This window comes from Excalfactoria chinensis, chromosome Z (assembly GCF_039878825.1).
Source record: "Excalfactoria chinensis isolate bCotChi1 chromosome Z, bCotChi1.hap2, whole genome shotgun sequence".
Lineage (NCBI taxonomy): Eukaryota > Metazoa > Chordata > Aves > Galliformes > Phasianidae > Excalfactoria > Excalfactoria chinensis.
Window position 1 is genome coordinate 53,366,410 of NC_092857.1, and position 24,014 is coordinate 53,390,423.

Consider the following 24,014-nt stretch of genomic DNA (forward strand, 5'->3'; position numbering starts at 1 on the left):
AAATGTAGATGCTGAAATTGGTACTGTATGTTATCGCTGCTGCAGGGTAGTTAACATTTGTATATACTACCATCAGTAATTCATTTACTATTTTCAGGGCACTCTGTTGATTCCTGGTGCAGCACTGGCCAGCCTTTACTACAGACATTTTTCTCCTCATGTAAGAACTACATGAAATTTAAAGCAAATACATACTGTATAGAAAAAAAAGTAAGATAAATTCCTTAACAACAAAACACAAGCAGCAAGAGATTTTGGTAAGTTCTGTAGTCTGCACCCCTCTTCCCTGGGATTCTTCTCCAGCTCAGTGAGTGAGTAATCAACCACAGCTTTGCAACAGTGCCTAAACTTGTGGGTTTGGCCTCTTTGCTTTGTTAAACTCAGAATTTTCCTTACAACAAAAAAGTCCTTTTTGAGTCACATTAGGACATCTAATGTGAGGTAACCTACTGTTAAGGCCTTAACATTTAACACGGGTATCACTGGTGAGTAGGCTTGCAGTGCACTTTGCCTGTCTCCGATAGCATGATCTGCCAGAGAACACAGCAACAAACTACAAGCAAATGCCAAAAATTCCCCACCGCTACCCTGATATCAGAAAGAACGCTGCACAGCCTCTTAACTCCTTGTTCCCAGCAGTCTGGATTCATTCAGGAAAAAGACATAGCACCAGGGGAAAATAAAATACAAAACAAAGGCCCAGAGCACAGAATTAATTCATGGAGCTCAAAATTACTCATCTATTTTAAGTCAATTAGAAACTATAAATCACATCCGAGGCTGCTCTTTGTGCATGTGAAAAATGCCTGTCTTAAATAATAAAATGTCCTTTTCAGATCTAAATTACATCTTCTATGCCATCTCACAACACAAAAGCAGGGAACAGTGAGGGGAAAAAAAGAGATCTTGTGCATATGAAGTTTGCATGAAAGATGACAAAGAAGCAACTACATAACCTGAACAAAGGAGAAAACAAGTCTAAGTTTCATAAGGAAGACAGACTACCACCCTGAAGGTGTTTTTCTGGGGTTTTGTTAGATATGTGAGGAAAATGGAAAAGCAAGCAAACACAGAAGGCAATACACATGCGGCTTCAGGTAAAAGATAGGAAAGCACAAAAGGCAGAGGACAGTGAGAAACAACCAGAGTGACACGTAACATAACACAGCATCGTATTTTGGCCAAGAGATTTTGGCCAGGCATGGACAGAGGTCCCACATGAGGGTTCAGAGAGTTACAACAGCAGAGAGGAACACAGCACAAATGTTCTGACAGCACTGGGTGGAATCAGGAGCTGGGCCACAAGTAGAAGGCTGCAGATTTTCAGGAGCTATGTTCAGCTGTGCAGTTCCCCAGCCATCTCCACCGACCACACAGTGCATGAACTGGATGCTGCTAAGAGGAAACCAAAATGGAAGTTCTGACACCCTCAGCAATGAAAGTGCACTTCCACCTTGAGTGGAACATCAAGGTTTAAACCTCATGCAGCTTTGAACCTTGGACACAGTGAAGAACATTCAGATCAGGGGCCAGACAAGTCTAGCCCAAAGCATAAACTCAGAACCTCCGAAACACAAGATACTCAACATCTACTGATGACATCTTCTGGTCCGCTGCTACCACAGCACATTAGAAGCTAATTCAGTAGCCACTCCACACAGAGCATATAGCCCTATCTATACATGTAATCTTATATTTCTGTTGCTTGGGCAATAAGACAATTCAGAGCAGTGTCTGGACCTGCTTGAAAGGCACATGGTACAGTACCAGGGTGAAGATCAGTCCCCAAAGATGCAGAGCACTGAGTAGCTCTGATGGCATCCTTAAGCTGTAAAATGACACATGGGGGAAAAGATGCACGTATTGGAATAACAACTAAACAAGCACAACTGAGATAAAGATCTGTCAGGTCCAGCGTGAGACAGACAATCTGTGCAAGATCAGCATGGTTAAGGGCTGCTCATTGTTTTATAATGTGTTCTCTCTGCTGTGCCTCTGACCTAGATAAGAATGTCCTTGCTTTTTAGAAGACGGTTACTCAGTGGTTCCTTGCTGCTCTGTCTTGAGGAGAACTCAAGCCTTGCTGTGATAATCACAGTAAAACGTGAAGGGGTTACAACCTAAATCCCACAAATTCAGCCATCTTCTACCACAAAGAAACCAACAAAGAAACCAAAAGAAACCAAGTCCAAGACCAAAATTAAATGCCCTTGAAAAAAAAAATGCAAGGTGCAACAAAAAGTACCTAAGCCTATAATTTCATCAGTCAAGAATTTGCAATAGACAGAGAGATGCAGTTGGAAACAGAATTGATCTTTACAGTGTTCTCTGTTACACTATGCAGTCTCTCATCACAAGAAATGTGGGGAGAGGGGAGGGAAAGAGTAGTTGGAGAAAAGTCAGCAAAGTGAGCCCTGCTAGAATGAAAGTAAAAGAAGTCTGTGGCCCCAGGAAACTTACATTTATAAAACATTTCTAATGAGAACCATGCAATTTCAATAACCTTCCCTGCAGATACAACAACCACAGAACAGGAAGATAATCCTTAATAAAAAACGTTCTTTCCAAAGCAGCCTGTTATGGGCATCAGTCATAGAACTGGATTTAAGTCCCATGTGATGACTGGCGCTTGGCGGTGAGCAGTCTGACCAGGCCCTTGCACATTCTGAGCATCTGTCTTCCACAAGATCTCTCAATACTCTCTATAGAATCCCAAACACGATTTAAGTATCCATCTCTGTTGTGGCCAGCAAGGGGGAAAAAAAAGAACTCCTTGCAACCATACAGCACACATCCCATCTGTATACACATGGTAACAGCCCTGTTGGTGCTAAGGAAGGCAATCCTGTCTCACAAGCTTCTTATAATGTGTTTTGGAGGAGAGGTAAAATCTGTATGTGCTAGGTGGTGGGTACATGGCACCACCCAGCCATCATTTTTTCCTCCTCAAGACAAATTCACCCACCAGCTCACAGACAACAGGATAAGCTTCCCCACCAGGGCTTACAGAACAGGGCAGACCCTAAGACCAGAGCTCTATTTTTTGGCACAAGGAGGATTCTGTGGCCCATATTCTTATGCACCTCAGTGCTGAGATCTACAAAGGTCATGGGACCTGCCCATAAGGCTGCGTCCTGCTGGTGCTGTAGGTGGCTTGCTCACCATACTCCTGCCACATTGCAGCTTTTAGACAAGCAGGACATTTCCTTACAACTACTGGGGAATGCTGCTGCGGTCTGCATTCAGACTGTTAACAGTCTTTAGCAAACTGAAGTTTATATTTAGTTTAATTTACTTTTCAACACTTAAAAATTGTATGCGAAAAATAAACAACTTCACCTGCATTTCTCTGCTTCAGTTGGGGGACCAATTAGTAAAACAGAGAGAGGTGCAAGGAAAAAGTTTTCTCTGCCTTAGTAATCTTAACTATTGACTTAAAAAAGAATAAAGGTTATTGCTTGATCATAAAAATCTCACATCACATTCAACAGTCAGGCAACATTTGCTTCTCTTTTATGAGTTTGGCCGTGCCTGTACAGTGACAATTTCAATAATCCACTGAAATATGAGAGCACTTTGAAATTTTCTGGAATCAAAATACAAGAGGTCACAATGATTTGTTTTTATATCCCTCCGTATAGCTATTTCAATAATGTTGTCTAAGGGAATGCAAAAGTAAAGGTTGTCTAGAGACTGAAATTTCTCATGATTCATCTCAGGCCAGAATGACCTTTCCTGCTGTTTCAAAACTATTCTTTTTCCACTCAAAAGATTAGGAAACAACTTTTTCTATACACAGTGAAGAAATAAAAGAGTATGTTACCACTTATAATGTCAAGATATGCAGGTCTTACCCTCTAAACGTTGGACAGAGTTTTACAAAATCACTGTTTTGGAAAGTTATCAGTGTCTCAAGATTCGATGTGTTTGCATTCTTCAAAATGATTTGGGTGTGCCTAATACACTCGTCAAACGCCTACACAATCTATAGTTTTGTATGGATCTGAACATGGTGCGACTGACACCAAGCTGAAGCAATATCTCAATCCTCAAATGAAACTAAGGCAATAAGAGGAACTGCCCTTGAACTTCGTGATTAGTTTTTATGATTTCAGTCCCAAACTTAAGCATTCAGTACACTGCCCTAAAGTGAGTAACAGGTTCCCTTAATGCTCCTATCACAAGTATTCATGTGTTATTTCTAAAAACAACTTTTCAGAGCCAACTGGCAGCTCTTTAGGTTGTTGCTTTTCTCTTTCACAAGCATTCTAGCACATTTGCAGATAAGAAAGGAAGATTAGCCTCCCTAAAGGGCTTTTTACATTTCATTCAAGGTGAACAAAGCATAGAAATTTTCTAATGTATACGCGTTAACTTTACAACAGCAGGACTATATTCAAGCCTGTAAACTGAAACTGAAGATTAACAGGGGATATTTAGTAACAAAAGCTTTACCAAGCACCCTGATTGTCCAGAGCTCAGCTCAGCCCGACCTAACCAGTACCGGACAGATGATTATCGCCTATTTACTCCACAAAGGCTAATGGGTCACAGTAATGTTGGTATGTGACTGTATCTAATACGCGCAAACCCACGTGTGTGCGCACACAAACACACACATACGAAATCTCTGCCATTTTTTCCCAGTGGCCGAGTTGCTACAGTTCTCTGTTGTGCTGCGAAGGAAAGCACAGCTTCATTCCTGCTCTAGTTATTTCGCTCCCCAGGGCTTCTATGAATACAACAAATGAAATCACATGGACCGTGATATTGTCAGATCTCATAAGCAAAGCAAGATTTGGCCTGGTCATTACTAGAGCAGCAGATTTCAAATATACGCTTGAAGCAACTTACATACTTTTTGTACACCGAGTTGCAGTCACTCGCTGCAGCTTATAACATCTTCCTTTCCTCCAAATATCTGCCCAAACTGCTTCTCAGACTGAAGAAGGACTGATGAAAAAAAACAGTAGTACAAATGGCAGAGATAAGAAGCCAGCTGCTCGGTTTAAAACAAACTGTGCAGGAAGCTTGGTCACCACTATAAAATAAAGTTATTTAGGATAGGATATGCAAATAAGCCAAGGAACTGTCCAGTATGATGCTAAAAATGCAAGCATATTAACCCATTACAAAATAATTAAGAGTAATGAAATTTTGACCGCTCTTACTGTAAGTGTTAAGCTGCTCAAAATCTCTGTTTAGTTCATCTGGTGTTCCCGCTGAGAAACCGCCAGCACAGACAGAATCCTTAAGGGCTGCAGCCTGCTTGCCCTACAGCCTCTCTGCACCATCAGCCACCTTGGTGCACTCGGACTGGTGATACAAAACAACAGCAGCTTCCTAAAATTACTTTTAGAAGAAGGAACGGAGACTCCTCTCTCTACAAACAAGCACAAAAAAGCAGCTAATACCTAACAGCAAAACACGGTAACTCTATCTTTAAGAGGCCTCATGGCTTACAGCAGTAGAATGGCAAGTTTCCAAGAAGGTTACAATTATCAACAAAAATTCTCCCTGGTGCTTAAGAAGTACACACAGAAACAATTTTCTCAGTGCTTTGAGAAAACTGGGGCACACGTATTAAACTGGATCCTCGAAGCTAAACAGACACGTCTACATAGTGACTGCCCAACCTCAGGAAGCAGCTAAGAAGGCAGTATTAAGCAAATTTAAAAACAAATCAGAAAAATAAATAAAGATTTTAAAAAAAAAAACAAACAAAAAAAAAAAAATAAATAAATACAAAATGCTGCTACTCTTTTTGATAGCATATTTAAGAATTCAGCTTTGCAAATGCTACTGGAAGGTTCAAGCTCCCAAAAGGAATAGTTGGGTGATGAAGAGCTACTGCATTCTGCCAATACATACTTGTATCCAGCTGGTTCCAATTAATAGGATACATCCTGGTGGTTGTTGGCAGCCTTCAGGCAGCTCTGACTTATGCCACAGCCCAGACTGGCAAACAGAGGACAAAGATGCTGCATAGATGGCACAAAGTCATTTCCCGCACTCTGCAAAACTGCATCAGATAGCTAAGTGGATATGAGTAGAGCAACACGATAATACCACCCTGCATAAATAAAACATCTCTGAGGTGACAATGGGAAGATTTATACACAAAACCGAATTATACTTATTTAAAATAGCGTTGTTTCCACCAGCCCCCTGCAGTCCTACAGAGACATTGCACGAGCACTTAGTGAAATGTACCGATTCCACTGTGGCAAATCCATGATACATGTATAACCAGTAAGCTACACAATGACATTCTCAAGAGCAGTTTCTGAAGACCCAATGTCTAAAAACATCCAGATTCAGCCACATAAACAGCCAACATCCAAACAGATCTTTGTTTCCAATGCAGAAAATCAGCTCTATTAAAGTTTTTCACCTTTCATCTGAAAATTTGTTAGGACAAGAGAAAAAAATTGATTACAGTAAGATCTGTAGTGTCATGGTTAAACAAGTTAAAGCACTTCTTAAATGCGGAAGATCAATATTAAAATATTTTTAGAATTTTCTTTCAAAGTAACATTCATACAAATTTCATGGAAGGGTAAGTTTATCCAGAAACTTGGAAATGCTGTGTGTACAAGATGTGCCAGCAGGTTCAATATTTGGAATATTAAAGGACTAGATCAGACCGTAAGCCAATCAATACAGAACTAGCATGAGCAGTAAGACAGAGGATTCTGCTGCTCAAAAGGACCTTGGAAAAAAAGGAACAAGGAGAACATCACAGAGTCAAGATGTGAGTTGCCACATCATAATTTTTATGCTCTTTTTAGTCCATTTACTTCTTAAGGAATTTAAGAGGAATATTAATTTCATATATATATATATAATATATATGTTTAATACTAAAGACAACCTCTATAAATAAGGAGTAACATTCCATGAGAACATAGTTATAGCAACATCAGTCAGGGAATGGAGTAATGTGGCTAATTCAAATACTTTAGAGCTAGGCTCAGACTTCCCCCAAAATTCTGAAGCGTTCAGATTCCTAAGAGTAAGAACAGTCGATTTGGCAAGCATACTCATTAATATATTAACTAACAAGAGCCATTTTTTCTCCCCAGCTAATATATATCAAGGAGAAAACATGTAAAAGAGGTTCAAATAGCTAAATATCTGAGGCTAAAAATACCAAGAACTCTCTCAGCTGGAAGTTGTTAGCAGAGCCCTGATAAAAATAAGGAACCAGGACAGCATAAAATCTTTCCCCTCCCTGAAGAAAATGAGCTACATTTGGGAGGAAAGTATTCAAAACATAATAAAAGAGGTGACTCACTCCTATCAGTGTACTGTACACACTGGAGCAGAGGGTGGGGTGGGGAAACAGGGATGCAAACTCAAGCACAGCCTCCTGGTGGGAGGAAAGAAGCAGCTCCTGGCTCCCTGCACCACCGAACCATGCTATTCCTGCCCATGGCATAGACATGGAACAATTACTACAGCCTTGCAACACTCAGTCTACCCACCCTGCAGCACTTGAAAGGCAACTGGCAGAGCTGAGTTTAGTCACTGCTCCTAGAGCCTGCTGCTGCTCAAATCGGATGCTCCCCCTGAGGAGCTGGAGGACCTTCCATTGGTGCTGATCCAAAACCAACTCCTTACCCAATAAGATTTGATGCTACATCCTTTGTTCCTTACCTATTTTCCAAGCTTATGGTGATGCAGTTAAATGAGTAAACTCAAAGTCAGATTAGCCAGCTGTGTTTTGGTTTGCAGGGCACATATTCTGGTTTGTTGTTTTTGTTTGTTTGTTTGTTTGTTTGTTTGTTTTTGTTTTCGCAAGCAGTCAGGGTATTGAAAAGAATGAAATCCATCTCTGTTCAGCAGCTTTCTACAGTCAGAGTTGATTCACATCAACTGTAAGACAGACACAGCAGCCATGATATTTTAGGACAATTAACCCACACCTGAGATATGAGATTCAGTCATATGTGTTTTGGATGAAAAAGGCTTAAAATGCTAGAGAAACAGCATACAGAGAAATCATCTTGATAAATCCTATCACATACTGCATTAATATTTCACAGTCCCGTAACAATAGATCATACTGAGTCCTGCCACAGCCGAGACACTTGAACAAGTTTGTACTTTTCAGAACCATCTCATGTATCTCCTCCCACGCACCATCCAACAGAAATGCAGGATGCTTTCAGCTGTGTAAGTCCTTCGTAGGTCCTCAAGTGACACAAAGCATCTTAGTTTAGAAAAGAAAGCAAATACCAATACAAGCCTGCTGGCCTCTAGCAGATCCCATAACCAAACATTACCTATGCTAGTAATAACAAAAAACAGCTGAAATTTACTTAATTTTACAAACTGCACAACATTAAAAAACAAGATAGCAGTAATTCTTCCTCTAAAAAATAATTCTATTTCACAACTTCAGTCAGCGGCATTGTTGGACCTTAAGTAATAAAATACAGAATAAATTGAGGCAAATTATTTGTGGATTGGAAAATGACAGCTTATTAGTTTTGAAACTTTGATGTAAAGTAAAAATAAAAGACTACAGCATAGTGACATCTCATTACATCTAGACTACGGGATCCCATAAGAGCAACTTCTGGGTTAAATCACCACAAATGCCAGAATCCTTTCTATCATTGCACAGAAGCCAGGTCTGGCTCCTATGTGCTGGACAGAAAAACAGGTAGAAGAAACGCTGGGAAATTCCCAAAGCTAAACTGCAGGTATAAGGAAAAAGGAATGGGATGCCCAAGGAGCACATGGGCAGCCAGACACATCTCCAGATAACTCAGAAATCCGCCATTATTGTATCTCCAGTCCTATGGTACAAAGAGGGCTCAGACACCACCACAGCATTTAGGGCAGTTCATGCATTATTTCAGAATGCCGAACACCTGGCATGTACTCATCAAATACTTATGTTTAACTAAAGTAGCTGCTGTTCCCTTACGGGCACTGGTTCCACTTCATTCACAAAACTCCACATTAACCTCCTCTCCACCTGACAAAATCATACATGGCCTCACGATATCCTTCACAAACAGCTGTGGAAAGGTGAACTGTTGAAACATCAACATACTGTTTCTACAACCCACACACCCACACACGGATTAGGAAATGATAACAGGCAAGGAAACAAGCCCAGCACCTAGCACTACAGCAACTGGTTTGTGTTCCTTTCAAATTACTCTGGACCAAGGACTCAGGCTGTGAAGATCCCTGATGAGCAGAAGGTGCTGCCCTTGATCACCGTCACTAAAATGTTATAGGCTTAAGGGTGCAAGGGATGCCATCCAGGGGGACCTGCACAGGCTTCAGAGGAGGGCCCATGCCAATCTCATGAAGTTCAACAAGGCCAAATGACAGGAACTGCACCTGAGTCAGGGCAATTTCAAGCACAAATACAGGCTGGGCACAGAATGGTTTGACAGCAGCTCTGAAGAGAAGGATTTGAGGGTGTCAGTTGCTGGAAAGACTCACCGTGAGCCAGCAGTGCGCACTTGCAGCCCCAAAGACCAACAGAATCCAGGGTTGCATCAAGAGAAGCGTGACCAGCAGGTCAAGGAAAGTGATTCTGCTCCTCTACTCTGCTCTTATGGGACCCTGCCTGTAGTACTGCATCCAGTTCTGGAGCTCCAGTACAAGCAGGACATGGAGCTGCTGGAGAGGGTCCAGAGGAGGGCTGTGAAGATGATCAGAGGGATGGAGCACCTCCCCCACAGGGACAGGTTGAGAGAACTGGGGATCTTCAGCCTGGAGAAGAGAAGGTCTCAGGGGTGGAGAGACCTTATACCTGAAGGGGGCCTACAGAAAAACTGGGGAGGAACTTTTATAAGGGTGTGTGGCAACAGGATTAAGAGAAATGGCTTTAAAGGGGAACATTTAAAGGTAGGTTTAGACTAGATATTAGGAAGATATTCTTCACAGTGAGGCTGGTGGGACACCGGAACAGGTTGCCCAGTGAGGCTGTGGATGCCCTCTGGAAGCATTCCCAGTCTGGATGGGGCTTTGAGCAATCTGGTCCAGAGGGAGGTGTCCTTGCCTATATAGCAGGGGGGTTGCAACTACATGATCTTAAACACGTGTCTCCCAACCCAAACCATTCTATGATTCTGTGACACTGTAAGGCTGTACCATATCTCTACATAGCATCACTCACTAAACCAAACTGACATAGCAGGAGGGTGGTGGGAAACCAAGCAAACAAAAGAGGAGAAACCTTTAGGGCACAAATGCTTCTTCAGGTCACCTGGGCTGCCGGAAGGGAAGAAAAAACTCTTATCTTTTTTGGATAAGCTTGTGTCAATTGCCAGGGGCTATCCAGGGAAACACACTGAGAAAAGCTTTTCGGAGGAATCAGATGAAGCTTGTTTTACTGGATAAGCATCAGGGGAGTTGTACATTCCTAGTCAGAAAAAATTACATATACAGACAGCTTTTGTTGTCTTCAGATGCTTTCTTTCAAATTGCTTTAGGTCTGAACAAATGCTTTGCTTTAAAAAGTTTGGTTGTTGGCTGCTCCAGTCATGGCTCCCTAAGAGAATGATATCACAGGAGTTGAACATAAAATCAGCCTTGTTGTGGTAATTGCAGTTATTACACAACAGACCATACCCAGGCTGTAGGTAGGAATAGTGAATTTAATGATTCCATACGAAGAGGCAGGACAAGAGAATGAGGATACAACTGAATAAGCTAAGAAGTGGATGAGGAGTGCAGTCAGCCTATGACAGTGCCTCTACTAATTTTATTCCATACTTAAATTAAAAAAAAAAATAAAAAAAAAAATGTTTCAAATCAACCTGTTCCTATGATTCAATGAATGCAGATTTTGTACAGTTAACTGTTCTGAGGACAAAGATCTGAACTTTCCTTCCAAGCTTGAGCATAAACGCACACAGCAAAATGAAAAGACAGTACACTCGACTTTCAACTGTAAAAATGCAATTGTCATCTTTCTTCATTCATGTTAATTCCTTAAATATGCCATTGTACTGCTAAAACAGAATTCAAGGTGAGCTGTGGACACAGTCACAGAAATGGTTTCAAGCTCAGCTGGCACCAATAGGGAATCACAGAAGCAAAATGAATGTGACATTTCTATATGATACACAGGAACTACTTAGCCAAATTATATCACTGGTTTCTCCAATTTAGCTTCTTGTTTTCATTTCCAGCCTCAAATGCCTCAAATAAGGTATTAGAGACCTGAAGCATGTATGACACTGTTACAGGTTAGGTTTCCTTTTACTTCACTTGTATTTCCACTTCTCTCTGGAACTGCTGAGAATTTCTGTCTTCTCCCAAAGAGACGACTACATTTACCTAACTAAGTACAAAACCATTCTCAGAATCTAAGTTCTTCTCCATAACAATACGCTATGCCAGAGAGCTCTTAACTTCAAATGGGCATTGTGTATTGATTGCATACACATAAGAGAAATTAAACACCAAAATAAGTTTTCAGCGTTTCCTCTGCGTATTAACTCTTGTATTCACAAAGTTCACTTTGCAACACCTCTTTTGCTTTGCTCACACTATCTTTTAATCACTGCACAAGTGAGTCCAGGCCACAGTGGTGTATCACATAGCTAATAAAAATGACATGACAGACAGAGGTAACATTGCAAGATGAGAAAATGAGTACAATTTCAGCATGTGCATAAACAGACCCAATTTGTTTCAGAACATGTGGCTATAGCAGAAGACATCCAATTACTGGAGCTGAGCATTTCATGTGCTTTAGAAGTGAAAATAAAGGCTCCTATAGGCGTACTTTCTTCACTGCTGGTTAACTGAGATCCAAAACAATGTATGCAGCAGCTTGGATGTTTCAACAAAGAAAGAAAAATTGATTTTTAGCTTTGGATGAGGTGTATTTCAGCTGACTGGGCACCTAAGGGTCAGGATGGTATACAAGACTAACCAACACATTGCCACGACTCTCCTACAGTCACTGAATCGTTGAAGCTGCAAAAAGCATCAAAGAGCAACACATCTAACCCATCGAGTTCCCATCATTAAACTATGTCGTTAAGGATTACAGACCTCAAGACTACCTCCAGGGCTGGGGACTCCACCACTCTCTGGGGAGCCTGTTGCAATGTCTGACCGCTCACCCTGAGATATAATTCTTCCTAACATCCAATCCAAACTTCTCCTGCACAAACTGAGTTGTTGATACCGTCTGCAGTTTTCAGCATGTGTTTGAGAAAGAGCCTAAAACAGAGAGAAGGCATCCTGAAAATCTGCTGTGTGCATGGTGCTTTCAAATGCATTTGTTTAGCTGACAGTCTGAATATTAAAACATTGGAGTCTTTTTCCAACTTTCTAAACTATTTTACAAGAGATACTAAATAGCAGTATGAGTGAAACACTGATCAATAGAGATCTATGGCAATGCCAGGTAACAGTAAGTACTGTTATGAAAACAAGGCATATTTCATTATTCTATGATTTTTGTTTTAATAGACACATAATCACACAGAGAATTGGACACTAATACCAGGCAGCTGCAAACTGTTTTATTTTTCCAAATTTTGAATAATTAACCACAGGCTCTCAGAGCTGCTTGGAGAACATTGGGAAAGATTTAAAAGCAGCTTTCAAAATGACTAGAATGTGAAAATACACACCTCCAGTATCCCAGTCTGATTTTTTATTAATTATCTATTAAAAATCTTCTGTGAAAACATGATGTGCTTTTCATTCACTTTTTATAGGTTCCCCAACCATAACTCAAGTAATCATTTGAGCTGCATCTTCTAAGAGAGTTTTCTTCAGGTTCTGCTGCACTATATTATTTCTAAAAAGATTTTAAAATACACAAAAGTAGGTTTTATAGTTACACAGCTCAACAGATATTAGTCTCATAAGAGTAAACATCTCTTTTATAAAGACTTAGATGTACAGATAGCAAAATTAAAAGTGACAGTGAATTTCAGTAACTGCAACAGAAGTCAAAAACACCAATGTGTACCTTTCAGATGTGCTTGTCAAGCATTACTGTTACTAGAGGCATATTTTCGCATTTCTCAAGTGTTTGGGTTTTGATTTTTTTTTTTTTTGTTTGTTTGTTTTATCTTCTGATGTGAAGCTTTCCTTTATCTTTTTGAGCCTTGTATTTTCTTACATACTGTCCTGTGCACAAGCACTACCTGTTTATTTGTTGATCACGTACTTCAACTCCTGCTTCAACTCAGAAAACCAACTTCCATTTGTATTATTTCACAACATACACACAACACACAGGAAAAACAAACTTAATTCCCCAGGACAGGAAATACGCCTTTAAGTTTGTAAAACATCCTCTCCACATACAGCACTCTATAAATATTTCATCAATACTGCTATCGCCCCAGAAGTTTTCTGATCTGCAGGATGGGGCTGAGAAAAGCAGAGACTATGAATGCAGGAGGCACCGGCTGCTGAGCTGCAGGTTAACCAGTTTTAGGAAGCACTCCCTGAAGGTGCAATAAATTCAGACAATTTTTCACTATATTACTCAAAGGCCTTGACTTGCAATTCACATTTCAAGGCAGATTAAACAATATACATTGATTCAGGAGAGTTTTAATAATAAACAATTAAAGGAGACAAAGAGTTCAAGAGGCTGTCGATGGGAGCCATAACCTTCACTTCTCAGGCAGTTTCAGATTCAGCAGGGTGCTTCATTATTCCTGACACACCTGATGAAATTTCATTAACGCACCCACACTCCCTACCTAACAAATAGCTTTTATCAACACCCCACCACCACCTTGCTCCAAAGGATGACACAAACAGAAATAAGCAGAGCCATCCACAGCAAACCCCTCCTCTTTAGCAGTTGTTGGAGAGGAATGGCAAATGAAGTGCTAAGAAAAAGGAAAGCAAAGGACCTTTTTTTTTTTTTTTCTTTTTTTCCAATCAAATCTCAATGTTGTAATTACCAATATTTGATAAAGCACTACAACTTCTGTAGCATGAGCAACAGATAGAATCCTTACTTTCAGTCTCATAAATCAGTGAATATTTATGACACAATCATACAGCCTGTCAGACAAATGATCCATTTTGTCCTGAGACTGTCAAGAACAACGTATTTATTAAGGAATTATAGTTCAGTTTCTCAACTCAAATATTTTCTTCAGAACGCACAGACTTTCCCAATGAAAGCCTGCAATATGCCAACATGACAGCACAGGCTAGTTCAAGTTGCCACTGATTTTACTCTAATTTAACCAACAAAACGGTCTCCAAGACTAGCTGCCAGTTTTTATGAACATTAAGGTGGTTATCACAGAAAACAAACAGTACAGATGATATCTATTTTCTTCAAACTACCAACAGACACACTTAATCCCAACAATGGAACATTATTAATTTTCCAGGCTTCTTAGATGAATTTAAAAGCACGTCTCCTAACAGCAAGACATCTTCAGTATCAACATAAAGTTATAAATATAAACATATATATATATATATATATACACATATATAGATGCAAGCTTATAGAGGTATCTATAGAATCACAATTGTTTGTATTGCAGGTATTGGAAGTGAATATAAAGCAGGAGATGCGCAAAATTACAGTGTGACTGTAACTTACTACATTAATTGCTTAAAATTCTCTCCCTGACAGAAATTCCCTCTGCCTTACAAAGATGATCGTTTCCTTTGGGATTGCAGAAAGTAAAGAAACAAAGTAACATTCACTTCAAGGAGCGTCCAACTTAAAAAAAGGAGAAACTGCAGTACTGCTAGGCTCCTCTGGCTGCAGGGACAGGCCTAAGATCCAGGACTGCCTGGTAACAAATTGAGCTATATGTGTACCATTGCAATTAGGTGAAGTCTGCCTAAACCTTTTCTTTTTTTGTCCACAGCTGGTACCTGTTGTTCTGGGCTCTCCACAGCTTGTTTTCTGCCTGAACCACAGGGAACCCAGGGCTTGAGAACAACATGCCCTGAACTCCCTGAATGGCCTCACCTAGCACAGAGGCCTCAAGCACTGACACAGTGCCTCTGTGGAGCAAGGCCCAAATCTGGATGCCTTAAATTGCCACTGGTAAAATGACAGTGAGATTTTAACCACATTGCTGCAACAGCCTAAAAACAGTGAATCTGAGCATATTTACCACTACAGATTAAACTCAAATTCACACCTCCACCACTGTACAGAAAAGTGAGATGAAAGTCACCAGAAATGAGCTGCCCAGCTTTTCTGTCCCACTGTCACAGTGCTCATATGATGAGCAGAAATCATAATTCTGGCCTGTTTGCACATATTGTATTCATTTTAGTGGGGGAAAGGGAAAGGGGGGGGTAGAAAGAAGGAAACAAAAACCTTAAAATGCCACAGCATGTATTAAAAACATACACACACAAAATATATTCAGAAATTTGATACAGACATCGCTCTTGCTACTACAGAAGACAATTCCAGAAACAAATTCAAGAACAACCTCCAAATACAAAGATAAGAGCAAACCAACATAGTCTGTCCAGGGAAAGAACCAGACAGCTCAGTTTTGTTTATTTAGAAAGGTGGGTGAATACAGGATAAAAAGGAACTGTTATTAAGCTACCCCCTTGTTAGGATGCAAGAGTTTTGACTCTTGGCCTATCACGACATTGACACAAGCAAAGGAAACCACCATAAAATTTAAAAATGGCACACAGCTGCTTGGAAAAAGTAATAATAATTGAAGAGCCATTATCAGTATGTTTCTAAAAATGAGAGGACATTTCAAGAAAGCTCCTGCTGTCCTAAACAAATTCCATTAAAAGATCTTCATTAATGAGTTGTATGTAGGATCTACACTGCTCTATTTCTAAGTTGGGAAAGATTATGAGCCCTTACAGGGCAACAAAATGGGTAAGGAAAGTTAATAAGAGAAAATTCAATACACACAAATGTAAAGTACTGTGCTCAGGAATAAGAAATCAAATGCACAAATATGAAATGGAGAATAATTGGCAAGGCAGCAGTATTATAAAAAGAACCTGGAGGGCATGTGGACTGCAAAATGGATTATTTAAAAAAGAAAGAAAAAAACAGGCAAGCATTCTAGGCGGTATTAGTGACAATGTTTATATATAAAACCAAGCAGTATGTATTATATTAAAGAAGAGGTAATTATTTTATTCTGCTCAGTTCTATCCCTTGGTCTGAACATTATACTTCTAAAATGGAGAAAAGCCAGAAAGAGTCCCCTGGCAAGAATAACTGAAGGTTTGGAGTAAAAGAAGGCTCACCACAAAAAAAATCCCATTTTGTTTTCCACCAAAACAAAGACTCAATGGAAATAAGCAAGAAAAACGATAGGATGTCATGCTCTTATCACTGCCACCTTTCTACTTAGATAGGCATGGTTTGAGTTCTCACCAGTTACCTACCTGTAACTGCGAGAGAAATACCCCAAGGCTTACAGAGATCAAGATTTCTGAATGAACTTGCCTGCTGTTACTCTGAGGAAGACCTCTCTTCGTAGATAAAATAACAGCTACTATCTGACCATTATTTACCTTTAGCAACTTGAACTTAAAACATCTGTGCCTCAACCAGGCAGACACCAGAGAAGAAACTTCAGCTCCAATGCAACCTCCTTTCTGTTCTTTTGCACATCCAGGGAACAGGAGCCAAGCGGCCCTAATCACGAGCACTACTGCTGAAAAACCCTCAGGCTGCAGCAACGGGATTGCTCAGGGAGAAGACCTACCCACTTCAATATGTTCCTCAGGATTGTGCCCTTTTCTACACCTGCTTTGTGTGTGCATGGAAGGATCACCATTAAGTGTCTCTCCCCAAATGCAATGCTACTGTGAATCATACGATCATATATTTTTAGCCTCAAACAGACAGCAGGCTCCAGGATGTGGTATAATGTCAGGCTGCTGCAGGAGGACAGTCTGTGAGTCTGCAACTGCATCCTCCTGCAGTAACCTCACAGCATAATCCATCACTGACACTATTCTCCTGTGGGTGGGCCAGAGGATTGTTCTGTATCGCAGGAAAGCCATTTAAAACAAACTTCCCACAACGAGGTGAATAATTTTCTGTTCCTCATCTTCTGGATACTCAGCATCATAAAATGGCACATCTCAGCCCTGTGATATTAGAGACTGTGGAAGCTGTATATACATATTAGTAGCTTATGTAGTGCTCTGAAATAAAAATTCAAGATCAAACAAAAATTAAGACAATAATAATAGTAATATGAGGCTACATGTCTCAAATTGAGCAGCCAATAATCAGTATTTCCGCCTTTCACCTTTCTTAGTCCTAGTGCCGCTGCTAAAACCATGTTGACACATACCTTCTTGGGTTTGTGGGACTTAAATCCCATGGCACCGGGCAAAGAAGCTCCATATTCTTCCTCCACTAGTACAGTGAAATGGCAAGCGAAACTATGAGACATGTATTGAAGGAAACTGAAGCAGCAAATAATCAAATGGCTACTCATTACAAAAACAATACTCTATTCTACACAACAAAAACGCAGAGTCCTTTCTGACAAAAAATAGCAAATCAATGGACATGCAAATGAGGTTAAAGTGAGAACTGTGGTTAGCATGCAGCCATATTTCCCAATTTATGAGAAAGTCACTGGGAAGGCAAGTTTAACATTCAAAACTTAGATCAGTAGACATGCTGTTTTCTGCTTATGGAAGACAAGCTCAGTCTTCCCGTGCCAGTGTTCTCTCACATAGCAACCTGTACAAGCCTCAAGTTTGTGTACCTTTGCCACTTCAGGTAACTCAGTATTTCACAGCTGTTGGTAGGCTTCATCTCCAGTTTAGGCATTTCACCACCAGCTTCCCAGCCAGTTGCTGGCAGCAGAGGAACAGCAATCCTTCAGCACCCAAATTCAACAAAACCCTTCCACTTCCTGACCTTCTTCAAGACACCTTCTGTTCCTTGATCCACCTATGACTCCAATTCTAGCCTCGACAGCCCCACAGACCTCCTTAACCATTCTCTGCCTGCCCACCCTCACACTCCACCTTCTTAGCATGCCCCATCTCCAGCACAGGGCACATACCCAACCCTTCACACCAATGCTGCTTTCCCACATCCCTGGCTAATGCACCCTGTCCCAACTCTGAGCAGAAGCCTGTTCCTGGCCTCAGGGTGCCTGCAGACCCCGGTGGGCACGGGCACTCTTGCACACTGAAACCCATTCACAGGTCATGTCCCGAAGCACCCCCAGCACAGATAAAATATGCAGATTACGGACCGCAAGCCCTAGGCGCATGCAAATCGCTTTCAGAAAGGCTGCATCCTGGCTAAATTCAGGTGCTTTGTCATGCAAACAGGAAAAGGCACATCCCTGGAATAAAATCCGACATCCATTCTCAACCAAATCTGTTAGTCGAAGAGGAGAGGTGCTACTGCTCTTCCACCATAAAAGTTGTGAGAGCTTTGGAACGTCGGAAAATACATCTTTTCTTTGCCTGATTTTCAGCATTTCAGCTGAAACTTTACAAACACCGAAATCAAACAAAGCAACACGAGGCTTATATATGCCGCAGTACATTTTCCACAGGTAAAGTCTGGTGAAGTCATAAAAATCTTGTTTGGCTACTTCAGTACTTGCAAAGCTATTGTATGTATGCCTATAATTTCAGCACAATGAATTATTAATATATGCTGGTTTCCGTTAATTACTGTCTCCTCCAGGAAGACTTAATTATCTCTTAACCAAGCCCAAACCATGCTTGCTGTAGCCCAGGGTGCATCTGCGGCACCCAGCGGGTCTGAGCGGCCTCCAGCAGTCCCTGCTCTTCAGCAGCAGAAGTTTGTGTGGTGGTAGAGCCCAATAAAGTGCAACTGCATGCTTCACAGTGTTAAAAAAAGTTAAGGAAAAGCAGAGGAAAAACATAAAATAAAAACTGTAGGAAGACCAAACAAGCAGAGGAATCGCTGTAGAAATTGAACTTTTTACCCTTGGTACAGGAGCAATAAAGTACTTTTATACGCAAACAAGAAGTTGGGAGCATATTTCAGTTACACTGATGTACATTTCTATGGGCAACTCCAGCTACTGCTCTGTCAGTATCTGTTAAATCTACAGTGCAAAGCCAATTATTCTGAGAGGGCCTGAAGTGCTGCATACACATCTTTTGGAATGCCTTCATACACTCCAAAAAACCTGTATGCAGTACAAAAGAACATCCAAAACACAGTGATCAACAGCAAGTACTGAGAAACCTTTACTCCTTCCAGAACCTTCTCCTCTGCGCCTTTCCCAGCAAACAAGCATGTTCTTCTGAAGCAGACTGCCAGCCCTGCAAACTTCTTGATGTCCAGCGCAGTTGTGAAACACTTCCCAAGAGTTAAACATGATGGATGAAACCAGTGTACAAGCATCAAACGTGAATTGTGTGAAGGAGTGCAGGCTAAAGTACCAATTTTGCTTTCCAACAGAAGAAAAAAAGAGAGAGAAAGAGACAGAAAGAGAGAGGGAGTTCACTGTGTCCTCCATCACCTGAAACCTGAAAAACTAGCTCACCATTTCTCAGGGAGGAGCACAAAATTTATCAGGGCTGACAATTAATTTCATTCTGTATCTTACTTCTTATGTAGCTTGTGAGCATTGTAGTGGAGATGCATAACCTCACTAATTTATTACTGTAAAGTCACGCAATGGTATCTTTACAAATCTGAAGAAAAAGGAAAAACAAAAATCAAAAGAAATATATCCAAAAAACCTACACATCTTCCAAAGCCCCAGGAAACCTGTTTTTCTAAGCAGTGGTAGAATGAAATGAGAGAATCATTGGTCAGTTGTCCCCTGTTTATGGAGAACCCCATTGGCACCAAAAGAAACCTGACATAATTCGTGTAAATTTTGCTCTGCTTTCCTGCTGGGGAAGAGATATAAATCCATGCAGGCAACCACACTATTCATAAAAGAGCCATTCAGGCACACCAACCAACACAAACTTGAGGGAAACAAGAAGCAGCAAGCATGACAGAAATGAGAAAAATGCCCATCTCCCCTCACACAACCGGTGAGATCAAACTGGGAAGAAGTTTGCATCAGCACAGCAAGGGCACTGTGACAGCAGCAACCAAGCGGTCCCACTTTCTTGAGGTCTTCTGCCTTGCCAAACCAAAGAGCAATCAACCATTGACCCCAGTGGTTGCTGCTGTGTTGTTATTTTGATCGTGCATCTTTTGGTATCTAAAGGAAATCACAGTTGATAGTCACCTGGTAATTTTGGAACAGAATCTGCTTGTCTGCTGAGCCCCAACAAAGCAAAGACATCTTGGGGGGAAAAAAAGGAAAAGAAAAAAAGATGGAGGACCATTGAAAGATCAGAGCAACACACTTCTTTCAGAATTACCATTTGCTTATGGCATATGGGTGTGGGTTTTGTTGTTGTTGTTGTTTATTTGTTTCTGGTAGTTTTCTACTTGTATTTTCTAACTTTAGGCATTATCTATAGGTGAATAGCTCTATTTCCAAATCCCTATGATAGTGCTGTTGGAAAGGACACATGACAAGACACACAAAGTAGTGCGGTCCTATCCTTCTTCCTCCAAGACTAGAAGTTTAGAAAGTTCAGCTACTCAGTCAAATGACAGGGAGTTCAAATTCCTTAACCCGAATTAATCAGATTCTATGGAATAAAGAAAGTGCATTTGCCACAAAGAGATAACAAAGGATGCTATAAAGAAATTTAGCCTTTTTCCTCCCACAGCATACATGGAGACTTGCCTGTCCCCTGGCCAAGTCTGCACAGTGGAAGAGGTGCTGCTGGAACACAACTGTCCTGCCCACCATGTGGTAGGGGCAGCCCAAGCCCAAAGCAAAGCACAGATGCTCCAGAATGGGAGAAATGGGAGAAACAGCACCTTCTCTTCTCAGTTCATCCTCTCTGCTCTTCGCAGGCATGGTGCCTTCACTGCAGCACTTCTCAAGCAGCGCCATACTGTACATCTCAGGTACAGAACCCGGTATTATTTCTCCAGGAAATAATCTGTCCCAACTTCACATTTATTGTTAAGCTACATAGTACAAGTAATTCACCCCAAAAGTCGGGTGGGAGGGACAAAGAGAAAGACTATGAAATGAACGTTGCTTTGGAACTGATAATTTGCCAGAGGGTACTGTAAATGACTTGCAAAACTTGTTCACTTTATTTAATAGAGATGACATAACCTCAAATGACATAAATATTAAAGGCGACACGCAGTGAGATACCACATTGGAAACATATTTGGCACTGAACTGGTCTGTAAAATACAAGATATATTGCATCTCAGGCTCTGAAACAAAAAGCAAGCAACACACACAGCTTCCACACAGGTAAAATGCTCCTCAGGAACCTCCTCGCATGCTCACATGTCTGCGCCAGGAACACGTGTGCTCTGCACAGCGAGGCACCCAGACCATATTGAGCTTACTCAGTCATTGCAAGTGCATTCAGATACGCCACTGGCTGCTCCATTTGGCTACTTCAGCCTCAATGAGACATGACAAAGTCGCACGTTTGGATCTAAAAACTTTGAAAATTTACACTAAACACAGTTACAGTCCTGTTCTTCTTGACTAAGTGACTGCCTAATACATCGGACACGCATGTTTTCTCCATGGTTTCCAAATGGACCAATCTTATGCAGAAGTCAGGGCTGTGTTTTCAGAGATCTGATGGTGACTTTTTGGAGCAGAGCAAGAACTTGTGCATCACCTCGGGAGCAGCACTGTACAACTGTGGAACAGCGTCACAGGGAAAATAATGCAACCCCCCAAGAAAAGTACGAGCACCGCAACGATGGAATCCTCTCTGCTAGGGGATAAGTTGAAAGGATGAGACAGAAGGAATAAATCTGGAGGGTACGCTGTGTAACGGTTTTCATCAGGCACCAGCGGAAAAAAACATCCTTAAAAGACGACTGTGGAGCACTGGGAGTCGAAGGGCTACTTCTGAGATCCTGGCTAAGCACGTCGCTACCCCGGTGCTCCCCGCCCGGCCGTGCCCGTGCCGTGGCAGCAGCCCATCCCGGCTCCGCAGCGCGGAACTCGTCCGCGCGCACCCCGCTGTCCGCGCCGCGAGTGGGAGCCGGCGTCCGCAAATCGAACAGCACCATCTAGCAGGGCCCCGCAACTTTGCCGAGCAGGGCAGATTACTTCTCAGCAATACGGCGGCTCGGCAGCCCTGCCTGGAAAAGTAGTGCGTCTTTTCGCACCGCACACGACGTTACGATGGCTGGAATACGGAAGACAACCCGGCCGCAGAGGGAACGGAGGGGCTGAAGGCTCCGCGAACTTCCCGCACCGGGCTCGGAGCGGAGCGCCGCGGCTCTGCCCCACGGCGCGGGGTGCGCTGCCGCCGCGGTACCCTGACCCGCGCTCGCGGGGCGCCCCGCAACTCCCCGGCGGAGAGCGGCTGCTCCGCACCGCAGTCGCCCGCAGCGGCCGTCGGAGCGCTCCGCCCTTACACCGCCGGCAGCCACCAGTTGCTCGGCCCCGCCGTGCCCCGCCGTCCCCGCGGCTACGGAGCGGTGCCGCGCGGCGCGGAGGCGGGCGCCGGCCGGACGAGACCGCCGCAAAGCGAAAACTTTCGCAGGAGGCTCTGCGCGCACCTCCGCGGGGCTCGGCGGCGCGGCGCTCCCGGCCCGGCACAGCGCGGTCCCGGCCCGAAGTTGGGAGCCGGGCGCCGCCGGAGCTCCGCGCCCCGCGGCCGCCGCGCTTTGTTCCCAACTCGTCCCCGCGCCGCGCCGTCCGCTCCCGGCCCCGGCCCCGACGAGCGGCGCCCGGGGCGCCGCGCCCCCCGCGGGACAGCGCGGGTCCCGCTCCGACCGCTCCCCGGCGCCGCGCGGCCCCGCGGCCCGAGCGCGGCCGCCCCCGGCGGAAAGTTGCTGGGCGCGGAGCCGGGGGCGGCGGCGGAGCCGTACTCACTTCTCCCGGGCCTGGCTGTCGGACGGGACGCTGCTGTTGCTCTTGCCTTTGCCGTACATGCCTGCGGAGAGCTCCGACTGTCACGCACCTGTCAACCCATCACAGCCTCCCCGGGAACAGCCCCGTCGCCATGGCGACGCCGCCACACACACAGCCCATTGGCCGGCCGGCGCCGAGGCCACGCCCCCCCCGCGCCGTGACGGGCAGGCGGGAGCCGGGCGGGCTGCTCCCTCCTCCCCCCCGCCTGCCCCCCCTACCGGCCCCTTCTCTTCCCTCCTCCTCCTCCCCCCTCCCCGCTCGCGCTCTCCCTTCCCCGGCGCAAGGGGGAATTAGAAACGGTTCTAGAAGGATTTTAAACAACTGGCTGTTCCGAGCTCCCGACACCCGCCCGCCGCCGCTGCCGCCGAGGGGGGAGCGCGGCGGCGAGCGGCAAAACGCGGAGCGGATCGCAGCCGGCGGCAGGGCCGCTCCCTGCGCACAGCCTGCCCGCGGCCGCGGAGCCGGGTCGCCCTCAGCCACGACGCCCCGCCGCACTGAGGGGCTCGAGCGCTGCCCCCCGTCGGTCCTGACCGCCCCTCACGATGCCGGGTTGCCGAGGCCCGGCGTACAGCCCCGCAACGCTGCCGTAGGCGGTGGGGGGCAGTGGGGCGACAAGGAGCGCTTCCTGAGGTGTCCTCGGGGAAACAGAGGGGGAATGCACGGTGGTGTGAGGGAAACCAAGGAAACGCTTTGGGGGGGCGTTAAGGCTGTGCCACGGAGACGTGGTGGGAGAGCTGGGGTCACGCATTGCTCCGGTCTCCTCACGTGTCCTGCCCTTCTGAAGTACAGCCCCACATCTGCCATCCTTTGGTACCCGGTAACCTTTAAAAACACCCAGCTGACCCAAACCCACCCACACGTGCCGCCCGAAGGCTCTCCCTGTGCTGCGCCCAGCGCTCCCACCGCTCTGCAGCCAGGCCCCGCCGTGCCCAACCAGCAGACAACACCTGGGGCGGGAAGTTGTGCGCGGCACAGACCGCCGGCATCTGTTTATCATTGTGAGAGCCGCAGCAAAGCGTCCTCTGGATCCTGAGCTGCGAGAGCAAAGGAAACGGTTGGGGAGGTGAAATTGTTTTGGGGGGGTGGGGTGGGGGGATT

The 24,014-nt window shown here is 43.8% G+C and overlaps 1 protein-coding gene across 4 annotated transcripts in view; it reads right to left on the reverse strand.

Annotated features, from left to right (window-relative positions):
- Positions 1-23,018, reverse strand: part of SSBP2 (single stranded DNA binding protein 2) — a 159,139-nt gene extending 136,121 nt beyond the window's left edge. For 3 of the 4 annotated variants that reach the window (XM_072360190.1, XM_072360189.1, XM_072360186.1), the window contains exon 1: positions 22,878-23,002. In XM_072360190.1, the coding sequence (XP_072216291.1) occupies positions 22,878-22,936 (59 nt within the window). In that variant the 5' untranslated portion in view covers positions 22,937-23,002. Of the gene's footprint in view, positions 1-22,877 lie in introns of all 4 variants that reach the window. The other variant, XM_072360188.1, reaches the window with a different exon arrangement.
- Between the last annotated feature and the right edge of the window lie 996 nt (positions 23,019-24,014).